Source organism: Drosophila grimshawi, unplaced genomic scaffold, assembly GCF_018153295.1.
Source record: "Drosophila grimshawi isolate 15287-2541.00 unplaced genomic scaffold, ASM1815329v1 contig_848, whole genome shotgun sequence".
NCBI lineage: Eukaryota > Metazoa > Arthropoda > Insecta > Diptera > Drosophilidae > Drosophila > Drosophila grimshawi.
The window spans coordinates 3,775,677-3,795,917 of record NW_025063692.1 but is presented as its reverse complement, the minus strand read 5'-3'; the positions used below and the strand labels follow the sequence as shown (position 1 = coordinate 3,795,917).

The following is a 20,241-nucleotide window of genomic DNA, read 5'->3' as shown; positions in this document are numbered from 1 at the left end:
ATTTCATTTTTTTTTTAATGGTTGACAGTTGTAGGCCAGTTCTAGTATTTTCGGGGAGCCACTTTAGATTTGTTCAACATGAAAGTACATTTTGGTTAACAAAATCTGCATTTTAATCGAATCTTAATGGAATGTACAATCAGTGCTTATAATATATCAATGGCAACGATTGATCCTCACAATTGTGTCTATTATCGACATTCGAAGGTTACCAAAAAAATGAAATAAACTTGATCTGACTGTGGTATACGAGAACTTCTATTCCAAATTTGAAGTCTCTCGCTCTAAAAGTATCTGAGATCGGCTTGTTCATACAGGCAGACAGACTAGGGATATATATATTAATTGAATGTTCTGCAAAGCTATGCATATATTCAATTCAACTAACTGTTTAGAAAAATGCATGAAATATTTATTTTGAGCATGCTTCAATATCTATTATTAATTTCTTTTTCTCCGAGTGTAGCTGGGGTTGAACCTGCTGAGTGCTAGTGGAGTGGGTCACTCTCGCTTCTGATTGTTTTGTTAGTGTGTCACATATAGTCAACTCCATGGGCCTCATTTGCATGAAAATGACTGAATGAAATGTTGAATGCCAAATGCTGAATGCTGAATGTTGAATGTTGTATGTTGTATGTTGTATGTTGTTCCACATAACAAGAGGTTATGCAAATCGCCAATTGTGAAATGGAAAAGCGACTACTGATCGCTGATCACTGAACAGTAAAGACAAAAACTGGATACTGGACAACACAATAGTTGACATTTTCACTTGGGACTTGGTCCACTTTACGTCGAAATGCCAACTGGCACTTGACGGTTTTAACGGCCCATTTCTGACCATATTCATATTTATAAGTTTATCGTATCGTGGCAGCCATCCACACCTAATTGGTTAATCATATGTATGTGAACAGATAGACATTAATGACTCAATGATACAAACCATGAAATCAAAGCCGGTTTTCGATGAGCGCGCAAAAGAAATTGCAATATGAAAGCCATATGATATAGTAATCCGATCCGATTTTGACCAGTTCTTGTTCAAATATTGGCAGCGGTAACAAGACGCAAACAGGATGAGTTTGATTAGCATCAGATAAAAAGAAGCACTTAACCCTTTTATCGATTTGAAATTTACGATTCTATCGACGTCGTACCATTTTAGGGCTAGTCTATTTGTGTGAAATCAATACAACTTTCTTCTTCCCATTTTGCCATAAACAATTCCAAAGACTATAAATCGATATTTGTTATTAGCTAAACTCTCTGATTAATCAAAGAATGCTTTTCATATTTCATAAATGTATTTCATATGTTATTTTCAACACAAAAAAAATGTTTATCTTAGCGAGCTAATGGATGCAAGAAAAAAATAATAAAAAAAAAAGAAGGACAGGTTGTGTGTGGAGGAGGAGGGGGGGATTACTATAACTATTTAACAACGGAGGTCACAATTATGACACAGTTCGAATCACAGAACAACTGGAGCACAGTTGTGGGGGATTACTAGACAGTCTAGACAGTCTAAACAGTCTAGACAGTCACCGGGGGCAGGTAACTGTGATGGGGAGCCGACACCACTGGTGGCAAGTAGTCATTGTGAACGGCAATGGGCGCTTGGGCGATCTCCTCGTGAATAACGTTGATGGTGTTCACCTGCTCGTGGTGAGCATGACCCACAGCGTGTCCACCTGTATAGCCACCGCCGCCCAAAGCATAACCACCATCCTGGTGGATCACCTTGACGATCTGGTGTTCCTGGTGTCCGCCTCCATGTACGAATCCACCACCACCACCCGAATAGCCGCCATCCTCATGGATAACCTTCACAATCTTGACATCCTGTTGACCACCATGCGAGTGGCCTTGATGATGATGCACTACTGGCGCCTCCTCATGAATGACCTTAATGGTCTTGACCTCGTGATGAGCGCCGCCGCCAAATGACTGATGACCGATTGCGGGGGCTTCTTCGTGGATGACCTTGACGATCTTCACCTCCTCTTGATGATGATGACCGCCATGATCTTGATAAACAGGCGCTGCTTCCTGGTGAATGACCTTTACGATCTTCACATCATGACCGCCATGTCCACCATGTCCGCCATGACCGCCATATCCACCTTGTCCGCCATATCCGCCATGTCCGCCATGTCCGCCATGTCCATAGCCACCACCACCGCCGCCGCCCTCGTGAATCACTTGAACTGTGCGCACCTCAGCGTGTCCGCCACCACCGCCGCCGCCGCCGCCGCCAATGCCATAATTGTAACCGCCTCCACCGCCGCCGCCACCGCCACCGCCACCGCCAATGAAGCCAGCGGAGCTGGTGGCAACAAGTGCGGCAAACAAACACACGAAGATCTGCAACAGCAACGTTTGAAGTTGATTAAATGGGAGTCCAGTGAAATGTTATCCTCTTGGACGCTTACCTTCATAGCTGGAAGTTTCTTGCTTGGGATACGAAATCGGTGGAACTTCACCTAGCTGAAGAATGCAACTGATGATTAGCACCACAAAGCTGCTCGCTTTTATACCAACCAAAAAGCCGATGCGATGCGATGCGATCCGATGCGATGCTTCTGCTCCAACTAAGTTAAGTGATGAGTTGCCCTGTTTTGTCTCATCTTGTCTTGTCTTATCTTGTCTCGTCTCGTCTTGTCTAGTCTTGCCCAATGCGTCGCCATTCGCCCTAAGCGTGATTTTTGTTGTTTTTTATTTTTTCAGTTTTATTTTGGTTTTTGTTTTCGTCATCGATGCGCGGGCCCCCAAATTGAATTTGTTATGGGACCGGCTGTAAATTGCTAAAATATTCAAATGATACGCTAAACAAACCCGTTGAGAGCAACGGCAGTATTTCCAAAAATATATATGTATATATGTGCACACGTTCAGAAAAGAAATCGGAAACGGGGTTTCCAATTACTGAGATATACATTTCGAACAAATCAAAAGGAGAAGCTTGGTTTTAGAAAGACCGATCGAAATATACTTGCTGAATATTAAAGTAAGTTATTCTTGGCGAATTTGAAAATTTCAACGGTTTTCTTTTTTTTCTGAGTGTAGATATATCAATCAACAAATGGGCATGGGCGTAGTCAGAGTGGGTTCTTTAATTTGCGTTGTGTTTTTCATGCAACCTTTTGTGATTGAAAAAAGGGTGCAAAGGTTTCATGAACTTATGAAAAGGTACGTAGCAAGTAGCAAGTATATATAATGTGTATATATTCTTGATCATATGGTAGTACGATCCCTTCTCGCTCAGTTTTTCCCACGCCACTGAGCAAAGGCGTAGACAAACCGGTGCGATTAGCGAAGGTAGGTCGTGTCATTACTGCGACCTCGACAGCATTTTACTCCAAAATCCATCACTTTCTAATGATCCCCACTAAATCTGTATAGAGATAAAACACACATGTGTTAAAAGCATTGATAAACTTTTAAGCATAAACTGCATTGCGTAAATTTGGACTCACTTAAAGCTTCTGTTTGATGCTTCTTTCTAGATAAAAGTCATCAGATTGGTTTTGATGAAGTTTCACTGCAGCCAACTTTGTTAGTTTTTGGCAGCGGTTTATTGGTTTTTTTTTTGATGTTTCATTTTTTATTGCTATTGGCTTATTTTATTATTGACTTTGAGATCAAATTATTTACTTCTTCTGCGCTCAAATGGAAATCATGTCAAATGTGAATTGGTCAATGCGGGTTTCGGTGTATAAAATTTTGTTGCGAATTTTTAATAGTCATTATAAAACGAAATTATGTATGCTTTTTGCCCTTGTTTTGAGACTTAGAGAGAAAAGTTTAGTAAGACGTAACACAAATCAAATTGGGGTTTTTGAAACAGCGAGATCAATTAGCAAAACTGTTACACAAAAAATTCCGCTGTTTGGACATATGATGTGGATCAGCTATTGAGTTATAAATAAATGGCCAATAATGCCAAGCTACAAATGAGCTAAAGCTAGCAGCTAAAACTATATACTAAGAGCTTTTTTCGTTTAATTCATCAACGTCAACTTGGTTTTTTTGACATTTTCATTTATGAGACATGAAATGTGAGTCTTTTTTTTTCGATAACTTTATTTATTAATTAGTTATGCATTTTGTTGAAAAATTGGCATACAAGCTTTTCGGATGAGCATTTAATTATTATTTATTATTTAGTTATGCTGTTCTTAGAAAGTTGCTTAGAATCTTACGTTTTTTACCTTCAAATTGGTGTCTCCTATGAAAATTATATATATATTATTATATGCTCAAATACTCGTTATCTGTACTCAGGTTAGTCAAATCGTTGTTTATGCACTAATAGGTATAAAATTAATTTAAAGTTCATTTTTTATTGTCATCCAAAATGCTGAAAAGCAAATATGCTAATTTTGCAAAGCTGTATCAATTATATATATATATATATATATAATATTTTACATGTATTATATTATTTCTATCCAACCACTCCCAATTTAGCAGAGCTTTCTGCCAATTAGCCAGATGTCAAAAGAAGTCCTTCAATTAGAACAGAATTACTCTTGTATGTATAGATGCACGTGTGTCAAATTTGATATATGTATATGCATACAGTTGCGGACAAAATAATAGTACTGCTGCTCGCTAAAATGTACATATATCATGTAAATGTATACATCATTAGCTTAAAGCATTCCAGATAAGAAGTGATCATATTAATTCAGGATGTCTAAACCAGCTTAGCAGTCCATATTTAAAGTAGGAATTTTTTGTAAAAGCCAATTACCGGAACCCATAACCCATATTATAATCACCATATCGGAACATTCTTATGATCGAAACCGTTTCTAGGGTATGTGATTGTGTGTGTTGTAGAGCTGGTATACGATAACTTATGCTCCCAATTTGTCTCTCGCTGCGATCCGTTCGTTGATACAGACAAACAGTCAGATGGACATGGCTAGATTGACTTGGCCCTTAATCTTAATCTATAATATTGAGCAACATTTTAATTTTCCATTAGATAAACGCATTTTTTGGATCAACAAACCAAAAATTGCTATATATCCTGGCCAAGGAAATCGACAGGAAATCTATGACTAAATACACACGCGAAAAATAAGCAATCAACATGATTTGGCCACGTTTCGAACTTTCACTTTGTTTCAAGAGTTGCACTGAAATAGAATGAGACAGAATGCTAGCAAGAGACAAAGATAGCGATATGTTTTTGTTGTGTTTCATGTTTATCATCATCATCATCATCAGTATCTTCATTATTATTATCATCGTATCAAATTGTTTTTTCCGAACGCCTTTTTTTAATTACATACATTTCTAAGAATATTTTAATTGATGTGTTAACAAAATGGAAAATTAATAATAAAAAAAAAGAGTAAAAAAAAAGGAATACCTTGTATCAGTTGATATAAATATATATATATGTATATCTATATATATATGTATATCCAGCGCATTAGATATTAAAATTAAACAAATGTAATAATAATATATTAACAACATTATAGTTATGCGATATTAAATTTAGTGATAGTTGATAAAGAATAAAAAAAATATAGATATACACATATATATAAATATATAAATATATTTATGTATATATGTATAGCAATTTTACTCTTTTCTTTTATAAGTAGTTTATGTGTATAGGATGTAAAAATATAATCATCGCTCTCATACGTTAATAAATATTAATGCTGATGACAAAATTGTAATTTCGTATTGAAGAAAATGCTCGCGCATTTGTTAATGTAGTGTATGTGTTTTTGTGTGTGTGTTTGTGTGTGTGTGTGTTTTTAAGCTTAGCTATAGTAAGTAAAGTAGGTTGTTGGTTTTACGCGCAATTGCGCAGCTGTTGCGTAGGCAGCTCCAGGTCAGGCTCCAGCTGCAGCTCCCGGGACCGGGACCGGGACCGAGACCGCCTACTGGCCGGCAATCACGCGATCGCACAGCTGTTGCGACTGTTGCTCGTTGGCGTCTTGCAGCGATTCCGGCTCTTTGAGTTTTGCGTTAGCGAATTGTAGCATTGTGTCGTTGTCATCGCATACGATTTGAGTGTCGATTTAACGGAAGGCGGCAGGTGCAACGAATCAATAGCATAAACGCTCGTGCGACGCACAATCGTTCGACAGCAGAGCTCCTGCAGCGACAGCACTGTAAATATACACACACACACATACATATATATATATATACTGATTGTTCATATATAGAGGCTGCATTATGTTACCCTTGTTACTGCGCCAAATGTGCTCCATGCCATTGCGATGTAGCGCCATGCGAGCCAGTTCACAAAACGATTCACGTATGTTGAAATCGCAGAGTGGCGATATCTCAAAGCAGGACATATTGTTGCGAGACGCATACGTCTCCGCCTGTTTGGCGGCCACCTGACGCTTGTACGCCAAATGGAGACGATTGCCGACGAGCACTTTGGGTATGCCAGGTGCATGCTGCAAACATTGCAAACAATTGGATTACTGATTCAGATTAGATGTATATCGAATTTGTTGGACCTCTCACCTCTTCAACTTCTTTGAGCCAGCGATCGATGCCGTCGAAGCTCCATTTGTTTGTTATATCGTAGACTAATATAATACCCTGAGCACCCCGAGAATAGGAGCGTATTATGGTGCAGAAGCGTCCCTGGCCGGATGTATCCCAGATCTGTAGTTTGACACGCTTTCCCTCCAGCAATATGGTTGTCGTCTTGTATGCAACCGTTTGCAATATGTGCGAAGTGCAATCTATGCGCACAGCAATTAAATAATACGATTAATTATGGATCATAATATGTGTGTTTTTGTAACTTACCATTGCCGCTGCAGAAGGGATTCTCTGTGGACGGATCCTCCAGATTGGAGAGTATTTCGTGTTTACCCACATCGCTATCCCCAACAAGAAGCACCTTTAGCAGATAGTCGTAGTCTTTTGTCATGGTTCTCATGTAGCTAACTTGTGAGCTGTCTTCGCTCTGAACCTGCAATAATAACCATAATAATATTAATAATAATAGATAAAAGATACATACAGAGAACGAGAACGTTGTGATCAAGCATAATTTATTTGAAATAAATCAGATTGAAAGCGACTCAATTCTGAAGTAGGTGTTGGTCCCGGAACTGTTTAGAAATATGTATTTTTCAAACCGAATTAATATAGATAACATTGAAAAGAACTCGGATGAAATACATTCATTTATGAGAAACACAATTTACATAAACTGAAGAAAGTGAATAATAAAAAAAAAGTTAACTATTAAGCTATATATAAATTCATAAATATATAAAAAAAAAACTCAATAATATACAAATGAAATACATTTTTTATAATTAAGAAATCATACTACACTTACAAAGTAATTTCAAATTTTCAAATTGATGAATACAGTGATTTTTTAAAATAAAATTTTTAATTTTTCGTGTGATTGGATATCTATCTTTATCTATATTTGTCAATATGTCAAACTATTGAAAATGTGAAATAAACTTTAGCCTCAGCTTTGATCTTCAGAAAATAAAACGGCATATTTAATATCGATATTTTCTGAGATCTAAATGATCGAAATGTTCAGAATATGTAATCTTCTAGATACATAATTGAAAGAAGGCATTGTAAATCGATATTTACCGATTGCTTCAACGGTCAGAGACATAGAATATCGAAAATTAAAATAAGCTCAACTTGTTGTGCTTGTATAGTCTATACTTTTCACTTTGACCACAATTTATAATAACTACAGTGCATATATACACACAAACACACAGCATAAAATAAAAAATAAAAAGACAACAAACTGCCAAAGTCGAACCGGCAATTGTTGTTAATATGTGGGCAGGTTAACATTTATCTAGTGAGTCACTCAACACACACACAAACACATGCATAAACATATGGATGCATACATAAATATTGTGCATATATGCAAATGGGCGTAAATATGCCAAACTAAGAGAAAAAGAAAAAAATGGATGACACGAAACAAAACACAAACATTTGATTAAAACAGGCAATAACTACAAAATTTGGACACTTCGCCGGTTTGTGACGACACTCTCTACATACATATATATATTTTGCATTTAGAATGTTGTTTTTTTTTAATAACCGTTGCAAACACTTTGAGACCTGTACACACATACAGATGCACACATATACATATATGCCTTGGCCAGTCATTTGGGTGTGTTTTGTTTTGCACCGCAAACGAGGCGACAACAACGAAAACAACACCAACACACACACAAACACATCGACTCGAGCAGGCACACACACACACTAATACGCACACACTCACACACACATGAAAACAATGAGCAAATTATACAAATAGTAAACGCTGACACTCACACACAGCAATGTTAACTTGTTTTATTGATCGGCCGCAGCAACTATTTACTGTTAATGCGCAATAGTGGCATTTTATCACTATTTGCTTTGCCAATATTGGGCAAACGAAATTGCAGCACAAGCGACCGAAATCTATTTTACCCAAATACGCATATGCACATGCGAACAGGGTTGCAACCGCAATTACCTATCGCCCACTTGCTGCCTATCGATGGAATTTCGCAATCTATCGATGTTTATTTACATTGTGACCAAACAGCGCAAAACAACACTAAGCAAATAGAGAAGCAAGAAAGAAAACAATAACAATAACGATGGTTAACTACACCCAACTGCAGGATCAAATTGAGAACAGAAGCACTGAGGACATTCGCCAAAGGCATGACCTTGTGATCCGTTATATCCTGCTATTCGCATTCATTGTATTTATTTGCGTCACCTTGATACCCCTTTGCTTACTCATTGCCAATCCAAATGGGGTGCAACAACAGCAACAAGAGGCAGACAAACAACGCTTTGTTTGCTATTATGATGCATCCAGTCTCGAGAAGCTGCGTCTGCTGGATGTGCCCGGCACTTTGTGCACCCACATTAACATTGGCATTGTGGATTTGCTAAATGGAACGCTCCAATTGTCGCCGCGCCTGAAGCAGGTGCTCCAGAATGAGACCCGTCTATTTCGCAGTGCGCATCCGCAGGTGAAGCTGCTGCTGTGGATTGGTGGCTCCGATAGTGGCCATCAGTTTGCCGAAACTGTGATGAATCATACACATCGCAAGATATTCTTACGCTCCCTAAAATCAGTTATGCATCAATATCCGCAATTGGATGGCATCGATCTGGATTGGGAATTTCCGCGTGCCTACGACAATGAGCGGATGCATTTCGCCCAGCTGCTCCACGAGATACGGCTCGAATGGCGTCGCGAGAAACGCACAGACAATCTGCTCAGCCTGGCCGTTGCGGCGCCCGAGGGAATCGCATTCTTTGCCTATAACATACGCGAGATCAATCTGTATGTGGACTATGTGAATCTGATGACATATGATTTTCATTTCTATCGCGAGGATACACCATTTACGGGCTTGAATGCTCCGCTGTATGCCCGCCCCAGCGAGCGCTCCATCATGGGCACTTTCAACATCAACTATACTGCTCACTGGTGGCTCAGCAATGGACTGGAGCCGCATCGTTTGGTCATCGGCTTGCCCACATACGGCCATTCCTTTACGTAAGCATTTGAGGTACAGCTAAGAAAGCGGCTAGTTTTAGCTGATCGATTCAAATTCTTGATAGGCTTGTGAATCCGTTTAATGTGCGGATTGGAGCACCTGCATCTGGATTTGGTAAATGCGGACAATTGGGCTTCACCACACTCTCGCAGACTTGTGAGTGTGCCAATAATTTCCTCGCCCCAATCTACACATACGACAAGGACACCTGCTCGCCGTATCTGAGTGAATTGCAGGAATGGATATCATATGAGAGCAAGACGAGCATTTCGTGCAAGGCCAACTATGTGAAATCTCTGAATGTGGGTGGCCTCATGATCTTCTCCCTTAACACGGACGATCTGAAGAATAGCTGCGGCTATATGCCCCGCACTCCCGCAACCCTGGGCAAGCCCGTCTTTCCTTTAGCCGAAGCGGCAAGCAGCATTCTCAGAAATCGCCAAGACCAAGACTAAAAAGATTAGCTGCCAAGCGATGGTAATCCAAAGGTATTCCTCAATTCCACAATTCCAAAAAGTAAAGTCAATGTTTATCAAATAACAATTTTAAGTGATTACGACTCCAATTTGTACAATTTAATCACATTATGGACTTATGCCAAAAATTCTATTTTCCAAAGAGTTTAACAGAAAAATACGAGTTTTAAATGCAAGGCATATAAATTCGAACTGACGAAAAGAAGTGAAGAAATAGTCGTATTACTACTTAATTGTGAGTTTTGCAAAAATTCTTTATTTAAAAACCAAAAAAAAAAAAACAAATTGGTTCGATTTACAATTCATAATTTTGTCATCTGACTGTTTTTTAAACATACATATATATAAACAGATATATATTAGTATATTTATATTTAGTATCGTCTATCACTTGTTATATTGTTTTATTGATAGATCAAATGGGCTGTTTACTATATACTATTTAAGATTTAGTCATAAATGAGTTGCTTTTCGTTTCACTCAACTACCTCTTTGTATCGAAAAAAGTGCATTGTTTTCTTTCTTTGTTTAATTTATATGCATAAGTATAAATAAAAATTATCACAATCGATCCATATTCATAATATAACTAGAAATTGTTTAACACGCAAATTATATTTACTTTTATATTATATGACGATTACACATAGATATATATGGTGCCTGGTAAAATAGACAAATGGTACTGGTGGAGGGGTGGATGGAACCATTGAGTAATGGTTCCTGACGACATTAGGAAGCATAATACATTGCAGTTAATTGGAATTGATTGGATTAAGTGGAGCAGGAAGAGACCGCATCTGGCTGTTAGGTGCGTCTCCAGCAGTCCAGGGACGACGAGAATCATGTGTGCTTCGGCGTCCGCTGCAGATTCGGAGGCGGTGCAGCGAGCAACTCGTCAATTTGAATTTTGTACGCCTGCTTGAGCTCGACAAGATCAAGCTCCAGCTCCTCGGTGCGCTCCACCTTTTCGCCATACATTTGCAGCAGTGCATCATAGCGATGCTGCAGATCCTCAAAGCTCTTCTCCATCGCCTCATATAATTGCACTTTCTCCTTCAACTGCAAGAATATGTTAGCGATTCGAAGGCGTTTTGGTGGATTGTAATGCTTTCGCCATCGCTTACCATCTCCATTTCCATTGTCAAATTGGATATCTGGCTATCGAGGACGCCGCGTTCCGCCTGCAGACGCGACAGTTCCCACTGTAGATGCGTCAGTTCGCCATCACGCTGCTTCAGCAGCGCCTGCAAATGCTCCAGCGTTGTCGTATTCCCGGCCATAAAACTCAAATGCACACCCTGTATGAGGCCCGTCGGTTGCCGACCGCTATTCGATGCACACTCCAAGTCATCCTGCAATGCGGCAGACACTATTAAATCGACTGCATCATCGACTACATGATACAACTTGGATTGCCAATAAAAATTAACAACATATCCAAAGTAAATCAAACAGTTCTTGAGTCCAATTGAAAAAAACTGAAATCATCTATGACTTCCGATATGTATCTACTCAGTTTGTGCTGTCTAAACTTATCAAGCGATTATATTGATAAGCGAACCAGTGTTTTTAGTCGAACATAAAACCCAAAACAAGTAAGTAGACAGACCACAATCATCCTGTTGACATTAGTCACTGTAATTAAAGTAAAATCATTCTGCTTGTTGTCTGTTTCTGTCTTGTCATGTTTTAAGCTCAAGTTCAAACTAAAATTCAGGTCAGTCCATCAGTCTCTAACTCTATGACAACTATATGATATAAAGTAGTCCGATGTCAATAATCGTTTGTGCAAATTTGAGTATCATTATAACACACATACTGAAGTAAGTTTGAGTAAGTAAGAAACTATGGCAGCTATATAACATTATAAATAAATATAAATATGATAGAATATATATTATATCTTAAGGTGTTGAAAAAATTGTAAAAAGACTTAATAAACTTCAATTCGGGCGCATTCCATTTTCAGCATTTGCATTAGCTTTTTTCAGATAGGATTGTAGATAACTGAGCCTTGCATGGAGGTTCAAGTATACTCAACTTCCTTTCCGCTGGATTGGTGTGACTTTGAAACATATTTTCTTTGAAAGTATTTTCAAATAGTTTTAGTGGTTGTTAAATCTTTCCCATAGTTACGTTGCAGATATACATATCATATATCATATATCGGATTTTCAATGAGATAAGATATTAAAAGAAGAGAATGGTATGCTTACGCCTTGCCAATCAATGATGCCACCGAGTGCATCCTCATTGGAGACACTATCATCGGCCAGGCTGAGCGGCGGCGAGATGTTCAACTGTTGTTTGGCTGGGCAACGGGAGCTGTCGGAGAGGTCGTTGCTGGCATTGACTGCCTCGACGGTGAGTTCGCTGCTGCTGCTTCTTCTCGTGCGCTGGAATGCGTGCAATTTGCGCAGCTCCGCCTCCAGCTGCTGGCACTGTTCTATCAATGGCTCCAGTTTGTCCTGGCGCTGCTGCAGCTGCTCCTGCAGCGAGACAACTTGGCTGCGAAAAACATTGCACAGATTTTATTACACATTTATTTACATATATATATATATATATATATATATATATATATATAAGTTGTACCTCTTGTAATCGTTATCCCTGAGACTGGCATCTAGTTCCTGCTGGTGCAACGTTATTTTGGCGCTCTCCACCTGCATCAAGGCATTGGCTAGCTTCTCCTCGAGCAGATCACAACGTGTGCGCAGCAGCTCCTGTTTCTCATGTTGCACGGATTCGAGCTGCTGCAGCGAACGCAGTTGGGCCTGTGAATCCTCCAGTTTCTGGAGCAGCTGTTGCTCTTCCTTGACCCAGCTGGCGTTGCGCTGATTGAGCGTCTTTTGCAACGCATCGATTTGACGGATCAGCGGCGTTGTGGACATACTCAGCTCCTGGGTGCTGCACTCCGCCCGCGATTCGGCTGCCTCAAGGCGTCTCAACAGATCGCGATTCTCCTCGCGCAACTGCTGCTCCCGCTTGACCATGTTGTGCGCGGTGAGGCGTAGCTTCTCGCGCATATCGTTTAGCTGCTGCACATACTCCTGATTCTCAGCAAGCATCTGATGCTGTTCGTGTCGCTGCCGCTGTTGCAGTTCAATTTTGATGCCATCGAAACTGGTTTGCAGGGCGGCCAGCTTCGATTGCAGATCCTCGATCCGACTGCGACTCTCGGCGTTCTCCTCGTCGACACGACGCTTCTCATTGGTCATCCGGCACACGGCTTCAATTTGGGTGCGCTCCATTTCCTCTTTGGCGGCGAGGGACTTCTTTAGGCGCTCCGATTCGCTGGAGAGCACCGAGATCTGTTCGCCGTTCTTCTTGAGGAGCGTATCCGACGTTTTCTCTTTGGCCCGTAATTTCTTGATGATGTTCGACTGTTGCAGTATCTCCTTGGAGAGTTTCTCGCCCTCCGACTGCAGGGCTTGGATCATCTCATTGCATTCAGTTAGCTCATCCTTGGGTATTTTATTGAGCAGCTCATCCTTGAGGCTATTGATTTGTATGCGCAATGCCTCCCGCTCCCTAATGCTGCCCTGAAACTTCTTCTCCAGCGCCGAAAGACGCTGCACTGCCTCATTTGCCTCGCTGCTATCGGCGCTATTCTTGGCCGCCTCTACTTGAGCGGACAACTGTTGATTCCGCTCCAGGAGCTCAGCATTTTGACGCTCCGATTGTAGGAGTCGCTGTTCGCGTGCCTCAATCACCTGATTCAGTTCACTGATGCGATTCACAAGCTTGTCCAGCTCCGCTTGCGAATCCTCGGAGAGCAGCGATATCTCCGACGGCTCACGATGATGACCCTTCGGCTTGAGGCCATGCTGGTGTTGATGTTGCTGTTGCTGCTGTTGTTGTTGTTGCTGCTGCTGCTGATTGCTCAGCTTCAGTTCCTTGAATTTTTGCGGACTGGTTCGGGTCGTGGTGCTATTCGTACTGGAATCACCATTCGGATTAGAAATGATCTCAATGTCCGAAGACGTCGAGGAGTAGCTCTGATCGGCCATTTCCGTTTTCTTGCCAGCACCCGATTTGTGGTGACTCTTGTGATGATGATGGTGGCTCAGCTGCATTTGAATATCTTCAAAGCTTTGCGTCGAATCCGAATCCGCTCCAGTCCCTCCCGCTCCTGTCACACTGGCAGCCGCCTGGGTCTCACTAAATACCAAAGCTTTCATCGTCTTTGTTGAATCTGCAACGAAACGGATTGAGAATGACAAATCACAATGGAGAAAAGGAGATCGCTTACCATTTAGGTGTAGGGAATGATCATCCTGCTCCATATTCAGCGCTTGCCCATCATCATCATCGTCATCATCATCGTCGCCATCGGCATTGTCCGAGGTTTCATTACTGGCTATGATGACAATGCTGTCGGGCAACGATGCTTCCGTATCCGGTGACATTTGCATTTCCATTTCACTAGCGGTCGTTGTTGGCGCTGTAATTAGCTCCAGGGAAGAGGAATCCGAGTTGCGCAAACAGCCACTTGGCGACGTGGGCGATGGCGAAGACAACAAATCAACCGAATCCGATGTAGCCGACTGGCGTTTCGCATAGAGATTTGATGGGGCGACTCCTGCGACTGCTCCTGCTCCCGAAACTGAAGCAGATACTGTGGAGGCATCACTAGCTCTGGGTGGAATTGTGACCATTTCGTTCGCATGCGGATTGTCGTAGAACGTGGCGCCCTCTATCGCTGACGTTGTCAATTCTGATGCATTCGTTGTTGTTGTTGCTTTTATTGCTGCTGCTGATGCTGCAGCTATGGCACCGGGCGTGGAGGCGGCATCGTCAGCAGTGCTGACAACGTTGTCCGTTGCCTTGTTGTCATCATCCTGTATATCGAGCGCCTCAATTAGTGCGGTTTTGGCCTTTTCAAACCAACTCATGCTGCCTCTGATCTCAGCTTAGTGGCACATTAATCGATATACATATGAGATTTGGGTAGCAAGTCCAATTTTACAAATGCAAACACATAATTACATATATCTAATGCTTCGCGTAGCTGGGCTGGCACCATCTATGCAGGTTGTTCCGATATTTCGATAGACTCTATCGATTATGTTATGGCTTGGAATTGGCAAATTGCTTTCTTGCTCAAACTTATGAAATCAAATGGAAACTGTTAATAAAAATGTAACAGAAAAGTTTACTATCGTTTAATATCAATAAGAAACTTCATTATCGATTTGATTCGATAGATAATTAGTATCGATTATGTATGTGTGTGTGTGTGTTCACTGATGTCAGCAATTGTGTGTGCGCTATGGCATTTTGCAACACCAGTCGATGCGATTAAGTTGTGTGGTGGTCGGCCAATAAATTGTGGTGGTCAAAAGCAAAGCAAAGAGTACACATAAAACGAAAACGGAGATGTTAAAAATAAAATAAAAGAAAACGGAAACAGTAATTTAAATTACAAGTGGTAATCAAGCGGATTAAGCAAAGTCACAGTACACAACTATTTGGGCATTCAACGGCAACAATAATAATAATAATCAACTACGCACCGACTAACCGACAAAAACCAACACCAACACTGACACCGACGACCGACGGTGCGATTAACGCCCTCTCCCCCTGCGCTCCGTAATTTTGGCACCCGCACTCACACACACGCACACACACACACGCGCACGCATACACACACGCTCCAAGAGCAACATACGCACAGTTCTCTCTCCCTATCGGTGTGTGTGTGCATACAAGCATCATCATCATCAACATCATCATCGCAATCATTATCGTCATCAGGCGCACAAACACTGTAACACTTATTATCTGTACACCGCATTTATCAACGCCGTTGCCGAATCATTCCTCCCCACCAACCAACCAATCATCCAATTCCCTTGCCCTCCCATCCAGCCTGATCCACAACATCATCAACTTTGTTTGCTATTGTTGTCTGCTGCTGCTGTCATTTGTTTTGTTTCCTTAAATGTGAACGCATCTACACACACACACACACAAACACACACACTCTCATACACACAAAGTACGAAGGAGCAAACAAAGAACACTTCAAAAGAGTGCAAGCAAGCAAGAAAGAGAGCGGGAGAGAGAGAGAGAAAAGAGCGCGTGTAAAAATTGACTCCTGCCGAGTGTGTGACAAAGAGATCGAAATAGAGCCAGCCTAAATATATATTGAACGATCAGCCGGTGGGGGGGGAGGAGGCAACGGGGCAGGAGCAAGGGCCGGGGCCAGGCGTTAAGCGTTAGAAAACTCCTCCTATGGGTCAAAAGGCAAGCACACCAGCGACCAGCGGCCAGCAGAGCCCACGCTCCCGAACATTCTCCAGTAGCTCAACGGGCGCAACGGCAACATCGGACACCTCGCCCCCCAACGTGGGTGGGCGTGGCAACGATGCTACCGGGCAGGGCTTCAATTTGCTGCGCCAATTGCCGGGACTGCAGGTCTATCATCATCATCACCATCAGCATCAGCCGAACAACTCAACTTCCATCGATCGACAACGTGCGCGCAGCTTAAGCTCCGTGCCAGACATACAACAACAACAACAGCAGCAGCAACAACAGCAACAACAACAGCAGCAGCAACAACAACCACATCCCGCCGTCTCCGTCTCTGTGTCAGCGAATTCAACAAATAGCAATAATAGTTATCAAGCGGCAGCCAACAATAATAGCTCATCCATTGCCGCACAAAACTATATGCAACAGCGTCGTGCTCTGGGTGACTCAATACGTGTAAGGACAAATCCCACCCCTCTCCCACTGCATACCTATGTATGTACACACATATATATATATATATATATATATTTATATATATAAATATGTTTTTGATTCCATGCCCATTCATTAACTTTTGCGCCCTTCCGCAGGACATGTCAATGACGGGCGCCAATATTGTTGAGAGCATCGCTTTGGCCGCATCCGCAACGTCAACGAATGGCATTGGACGTGTCTACACAGCGACATCGCTGCCATCGCATATTTGGTCCTTCAATGGTAGGCAACATACAACAAGAGATTGCCAGCAAATTGGAAGATTCAAAGTCGTCTGTAATTACAGCCAACCAACCAATGTAGATGGAAATTGTGTTTAGTTAACAAATTCTATTCTATTTGGTTTGCATAATTCAAACTCTAGATATCTATAGATCAAATTCGTTAAACTCAAACTGAAAACCTATAAACAACTAGTTCCAATTTCCATGCCATCAAATATCTAAATATTATATTCAGTAGAATATAAACATTAATTCAACTTCAACTCTGATTGCAGGCATCAAGTGTCCCGTGTGCAATAAGTTCGTCTTGCCCGACGATATTGAATGCCATTTAGTTATGTGCCTAACAAAACCACGACTCTCATATAACGGTGAGCAAGAGCTGGAGAATGATGCAATCGAAGCGTTTATAGTTTACCCTAATGCCAATTATTTACATTGTGTTGTGTGTTCACAGAGGATACATTATCCGATGCTAAAGGCGAGTGCGTCATATGCCTTGAAGATCTGAGTCCAGGTGATACAATTGCTCGGTTGCCATGTCTATGCATCTACCACAAGGGGTATACAAAATTTAATCTATCATCCTTCAGCTTTACAAATTTACTAAATCTTTAACCATTGCAGCTGCATTGATCGTTGGTTTGAGGTGAATCGCTCATGTCCCGAGCATCCAGGAGATTAGTAATAATCTAGGTAAGACATAAAGGAATAATATATATATAGATATATATCACAAACATGCACCAATATGTGTGTATATATATGCTCAGGTTCTCTTGTTAGATTCGTATGCATATAGTATCTGTCACTGAAGTACCTTGTTGTGTATGCGTTGGCATTTGACATACATAAGCCTATGTACATGCATGTATACGCCTTTAATGCATTGTATTTTTATTTGTATTACAGAGCTCGTTAAGTCGTTTAACGTCTGAGTGGGCTGTGCGTAAAGCGATTGCCATAAATCTGGATGATAGACGACTTAGCAGATGCCATTTGTGTACATATATGCATGAATGTATGCATGTGTGTACATATAAATATATTTTTGAATGGGTACATCTCTGTATCTATATATCTGCAATAGTACTTGTCAAAATTTAAAATTTCAATTACTAAAGAGATGATGGCTTTAAATCACTCGTTGGGGTTTGTTTTCAAAACAGAAAACTACAAATATGTTAGTGAAATATTTATTTATTTATTAACTACAACTAAGAGGCAGTTTTAGAAGTCAGTTTTAACAATCCAGCAAATTTTGAATTGTGTCTCCTAGCTGAATTTTTTGTTATTCAAAATATTACTCAATTTAAGAGATCAACTTAGTGAAATTCGAGTTTGTTCAACAAAAATTGCATAGAATCTTATATCTAAATATTACTGCCATTAATCTTAATGTCTATATATTTGTTTTCAACTGTATTTATAATTAAAGTGTTCCATTTATTTTCCCAGGCTGGAAAGCAAAGGCCAAACATAATACACACCGAGAGAGAGAATGAGCTGGGCAGTTGTTGGAGAAGAAAGAAGAAAAAGAAGCGCAGTGAAATGGATTTAAGAAGCAACGAGTGGAGAGGAGAGGCTACTACAGAGGAGCAGAGTTTCGATCGACCGATCGATCGATCATTTTGACCTACCGACCGACCGACTGTTTATGCAAAAAACACAAAGAAAAAAGAAAAAATCAACAAAAAAATGTATAAAAAAAATCAACACAAATCAAATGCAAGCAAATCAATTTAAAATGCTAAAATGTTAGTAAGAAACAAACAAAGGACAAAAGTAAACGAAACCAACCAACCCACAAATATGTAACGAAGCAAACAAAAAATATGATGATTGATGTATGATGAATGATGAATGGTGATCGTAATGATGGGACTATGATGAGAATGATGATGATGTGAAATGCATGTAAGCGAAGCAACCAACCAACCAACAAAAGAATGTCAACCAATGTGATGTTAAATTTTATATTTTGTACTATGGATGTAATTGTAATTGTAATGTATATGTATGTATTTATTATTTTAAACAACAAACTAAACATAGGATAAACACAAAAACAAGCAACTAAACATAAAGTATACAACAAAACACCCACAACACAACACACCCACACACACACTATAAATAATTATGCTTAATTAGAGAGCAAAAGCAAAGCAACCAAAAACAAATCAAACAAAAAAACATTAATTATTTTTTGCAAATCCTTGTGTTTATCCAACGTCATAAATTAGTTATTGCTATTTATATATGATTACTTTTATCACACACAAACCACTTTTTTTTGTTATACCACACAAATTGTATCTGTTTGTATTGTTAATTTTAAAAAAAGAACGAAAAACAAAAAAAAAAAAACAAAACTAATATGCGTAAATATTGCAAATATTGAACCATCTGTCATGTGAAAATTCTGGTCAAACGAATGCTTAAGGCAATTTAAATGTTTAAATGTATTTCAAGTTTCAAAACTGGCTAAATGGAGTTCCTGTCTTAGACATAAGGGATCCAATAAACAAAGCCGCATTCACAATCCGTAACACGTATGCAAATTACGTGCTGTGCCGTAAATACACGCATATAATTTATATGTAAAACTATTGTATAATTTTATGGGTTTTTTTTTTAAATATGATTTTGTTAATATTTGTAAAGTAATAACAATTTTCCTTAGCGGCAGTTGCGGCGATAAGCGATGAGTAGTTTTTGTAAATGATATATGTATATGTATAAGTATATATATTTACATGCATAAATATATACACGTATGTATACTTAAATATAATGTACATATATAAACATATTATTGTATAACTATAGCATTCAGCGTAAGCCTCAAATCAACATTAACGTTAACACAAATGCAACTGATTTTCCACACACACACACACACAAATAAATAGTTGAAAAGAATAAGAAAAACAATATTTACCCACAGCTGGAATTTTGATTTATACTTGTAATTGTTTGTAAAATACATTGAGAGTATGTACACAAAAATGAAATAAATTAATAACAAAATACGACAACAAAACAGAATTGTAAGCGAAAACCCAAAAACAGAAAACAAACGTTAAATGTAATTTGCAACAAATACCTAAAAACAAATATACATATATAAAAATGCATTAGCTTGTAATAAGTATGTCTTGATCCTATTAAGAACATTTCAAACTTTTTACACCCTAA

General features: G+C 39.8%; 5 protein-coding genes across 6 annotated transcripts; 2 read left to right on the top strand and 3 right to left on the bottom strand.

Moving 5' to 3' along the window:
• Positions 1-1,399: 1,399 nt before the first annotated feature.
• LOC6569318 (glycine-rich cell wall structural protein 1.8) lies at positions 1,400-2,544 on the bottom strand. Its single transcript, XM_001995772.3, has 2 exons — positions 2,436-2,544; positions 1,400-2,367 (listed from the first exon to the last, which is right to left on the bottom strand). Exons 1-2 carry the CDS (start codon positions 2,439-2,441, stop codon positions 1,537-1,539), a joined length of 837 nt encoding a protein of 278 aa, XP_001995808.3. The 5' UTR covers positions 2,442-2,544; the 3' UTR covers positions 1,400-1,536.
• Positions 2,545-5,593: 3,049 nt separating this feature from the next.
• On the bottom strand, positions 5,594-8,532 carry LOC6569317 (ras-related protein Rab-40C). The gene is made up of 5 exons (XM_001995771.2): positions 8,344-8,532; positions 6,808-6,973; positions 6,517-6,740; positions 6,224-6,446; positions 5,594-6,147 (listed from the first exon to the last, which is right to left on the bottom strand). Exons 2-5 carry the CDS (start codon positions 6,938-6,940, stop codon positions 5,930-5,932), a joined length of 798 nt encoding a protein of 265 aa, XP_001995807.2. The 5' UTR covers positions 6,941-6,973; positions 8,344-8,532; the 3' UTR covers positions 5,594-5,929.
• A 54-nt stretch (positions 8,533-8,586) lies between these two features.
• LOC6569316 (chitinase-3-like protein 2) lies at positions 8,587-10,526 on the top strand. The gene is made up of 2 exons (XM_001995770.3): positions 8,587-9,574; positions 9,640-10,526. The coding sequence occupies exons 1-2, from the start codon at positions 8,658-8,660 to the stop codon at positions 10,028-10,030; spliced, it is 1,308 nt and encodes a 435-aa protein (XP_001995806.1). The 5' UTR covers positions 8,587-8,657; the 3' UTR covers positions 10,031-10,526.
• Positions 10,527-10,565: 39 nt separating this feature from the next.
• LOC6569315 (TATA element modulatory factor) lies at positions 10,566-15,158 on the bottom strand. Its single transcript, XM_001995769.3, has 5 exons — positions 14,310-15,158; positions 12,650-14,252; positions 12,271-12,562; positions 11,179-11,406; positions 10,566-11,113 (listed from the first exon to the last, which is right to left on the bottom strand). Exons 1-5 carry the CDS (start codon positions 14,950-14,952, stop codon positions 10,895-10,897), a joined length of 2,985 nt encoding a protein of 994 aa, XP_001995805.1. The 5' UTR covers positions 14,953-15,158; the 3' UTR covers positions 10,566-10,894.
• Positions 15,159-15,352: 194 nt separating this feature from the next.
• LOC6569504 (E3 ubiquitin-protein ligase znrf2) lies at positions 15,353-19,640 on the top strand. Of its 2 annotated transcripts, none has more exons than XM_001995768.3 (6): positions 15,353-16,774; positions 16,912-17,038; positions 17,316-17,411; positions 17,498-17,603; positions 17,668-17,736; positions 18,499-19,640. In XM_001995768.3, the coding sequence occupies exons 1-5, from the start codon at positions 16,298-16,300 to the stop codon at positions 17,723-17,725; spliced, it is 864 nt and encodes a 287-aa protein (XP_001995804.1). In that variant the 5' UTR covers positions 15,353-16,297; the 3' UTR covers positions 17,726-17,736; positions 18,499-19,640. The 2 variants fall into 2 exon arrangements, with proteins under 2 accessions (XP_001995804.1, XP_032597243.1); XM_032741352.1 differs by having other exon boundaries at positions 15,398-16,813.
• Positions 19,641-20,241: the final 601 nt, after the last annotated feature.

Bases quoted from the DNA above. Each gene is read 5' to 3' on its own strand.
- LOC6569316 (XM_001995770.3), top strand. From the start codon at position 8,658: ATGGTTAACTACACCCAACTGCAGGATCAAATTGAGAACAGAAGCACT. The intron at 9,575-9,639 runs GTAAGCATTTGA...AATTCTTGATAG, and splicing joins ACATACGGCCATTCCTTTAC to GCTTGTGAATCCGTTTAATG.
- LOC6569504 (XM_032741352.1), top strand. From the start codon at position 16,298: ATGGGTCAAAAGGCAAGCACACCAGCGACCAGCGGCCAGCAGAGCCCA. The intron at 16,814-16,911 runs GTATGTACACAC...GCCCTTCCGCAG, and splicing joins CTCTCCCACTGCATACCTAT to GACATGTCAATGACGGGCGC. The intron at 17,412-17,497 runs GTGAGCAAGAGC...GTGTGTTCACAG, and splicing joins ACCACGACTCTCATATAACG to AGGATACATTATCCGATGCT.
- LOC6569315 (XM_001995769.3), bottom strand. From the start codon at position 14,952: ATGAGTTGGTTTGAAAAGGCCAAAACCGCACTAATTGAGGCGCTCGAT. The intron at 12,563-12,649 runs GTACAACTTATA...TGTTTTTCGCAG, and splicing joins AGGGATAACGATTACAAGAG to CCAAGTTGTCTCGCTGCAGG. The intron at 11,114-11,178 runs GTAAGCGATGGC...ATATTCTTGCAG, and splicing joins TGACAATGGAAATGGAGATG to TTGAAGGAGAAAGTGCAATT.
- LOC6569317 (XM_001995771.2), bottom strand. From the start codon at position 6,940: ATGAGAACCATGACAAAAGACTACGACTATCTGCTAAAGGTGCTTCTT. The intron at 6,741-6,807 runs GTAAGTTACAAA...CTGTGCGCATAG, and splicing joins TCCCTTCTGCAGCGGCAATG to ATTGCACTTCGCACATATTG. The intron at 6,148-6,223 runs GTAACATAATGC...GTATATTTACAG, and splicing joins CATTTGGCGCAGTAACAAGG to TGCTGTCGCTGCAGGAGCTC.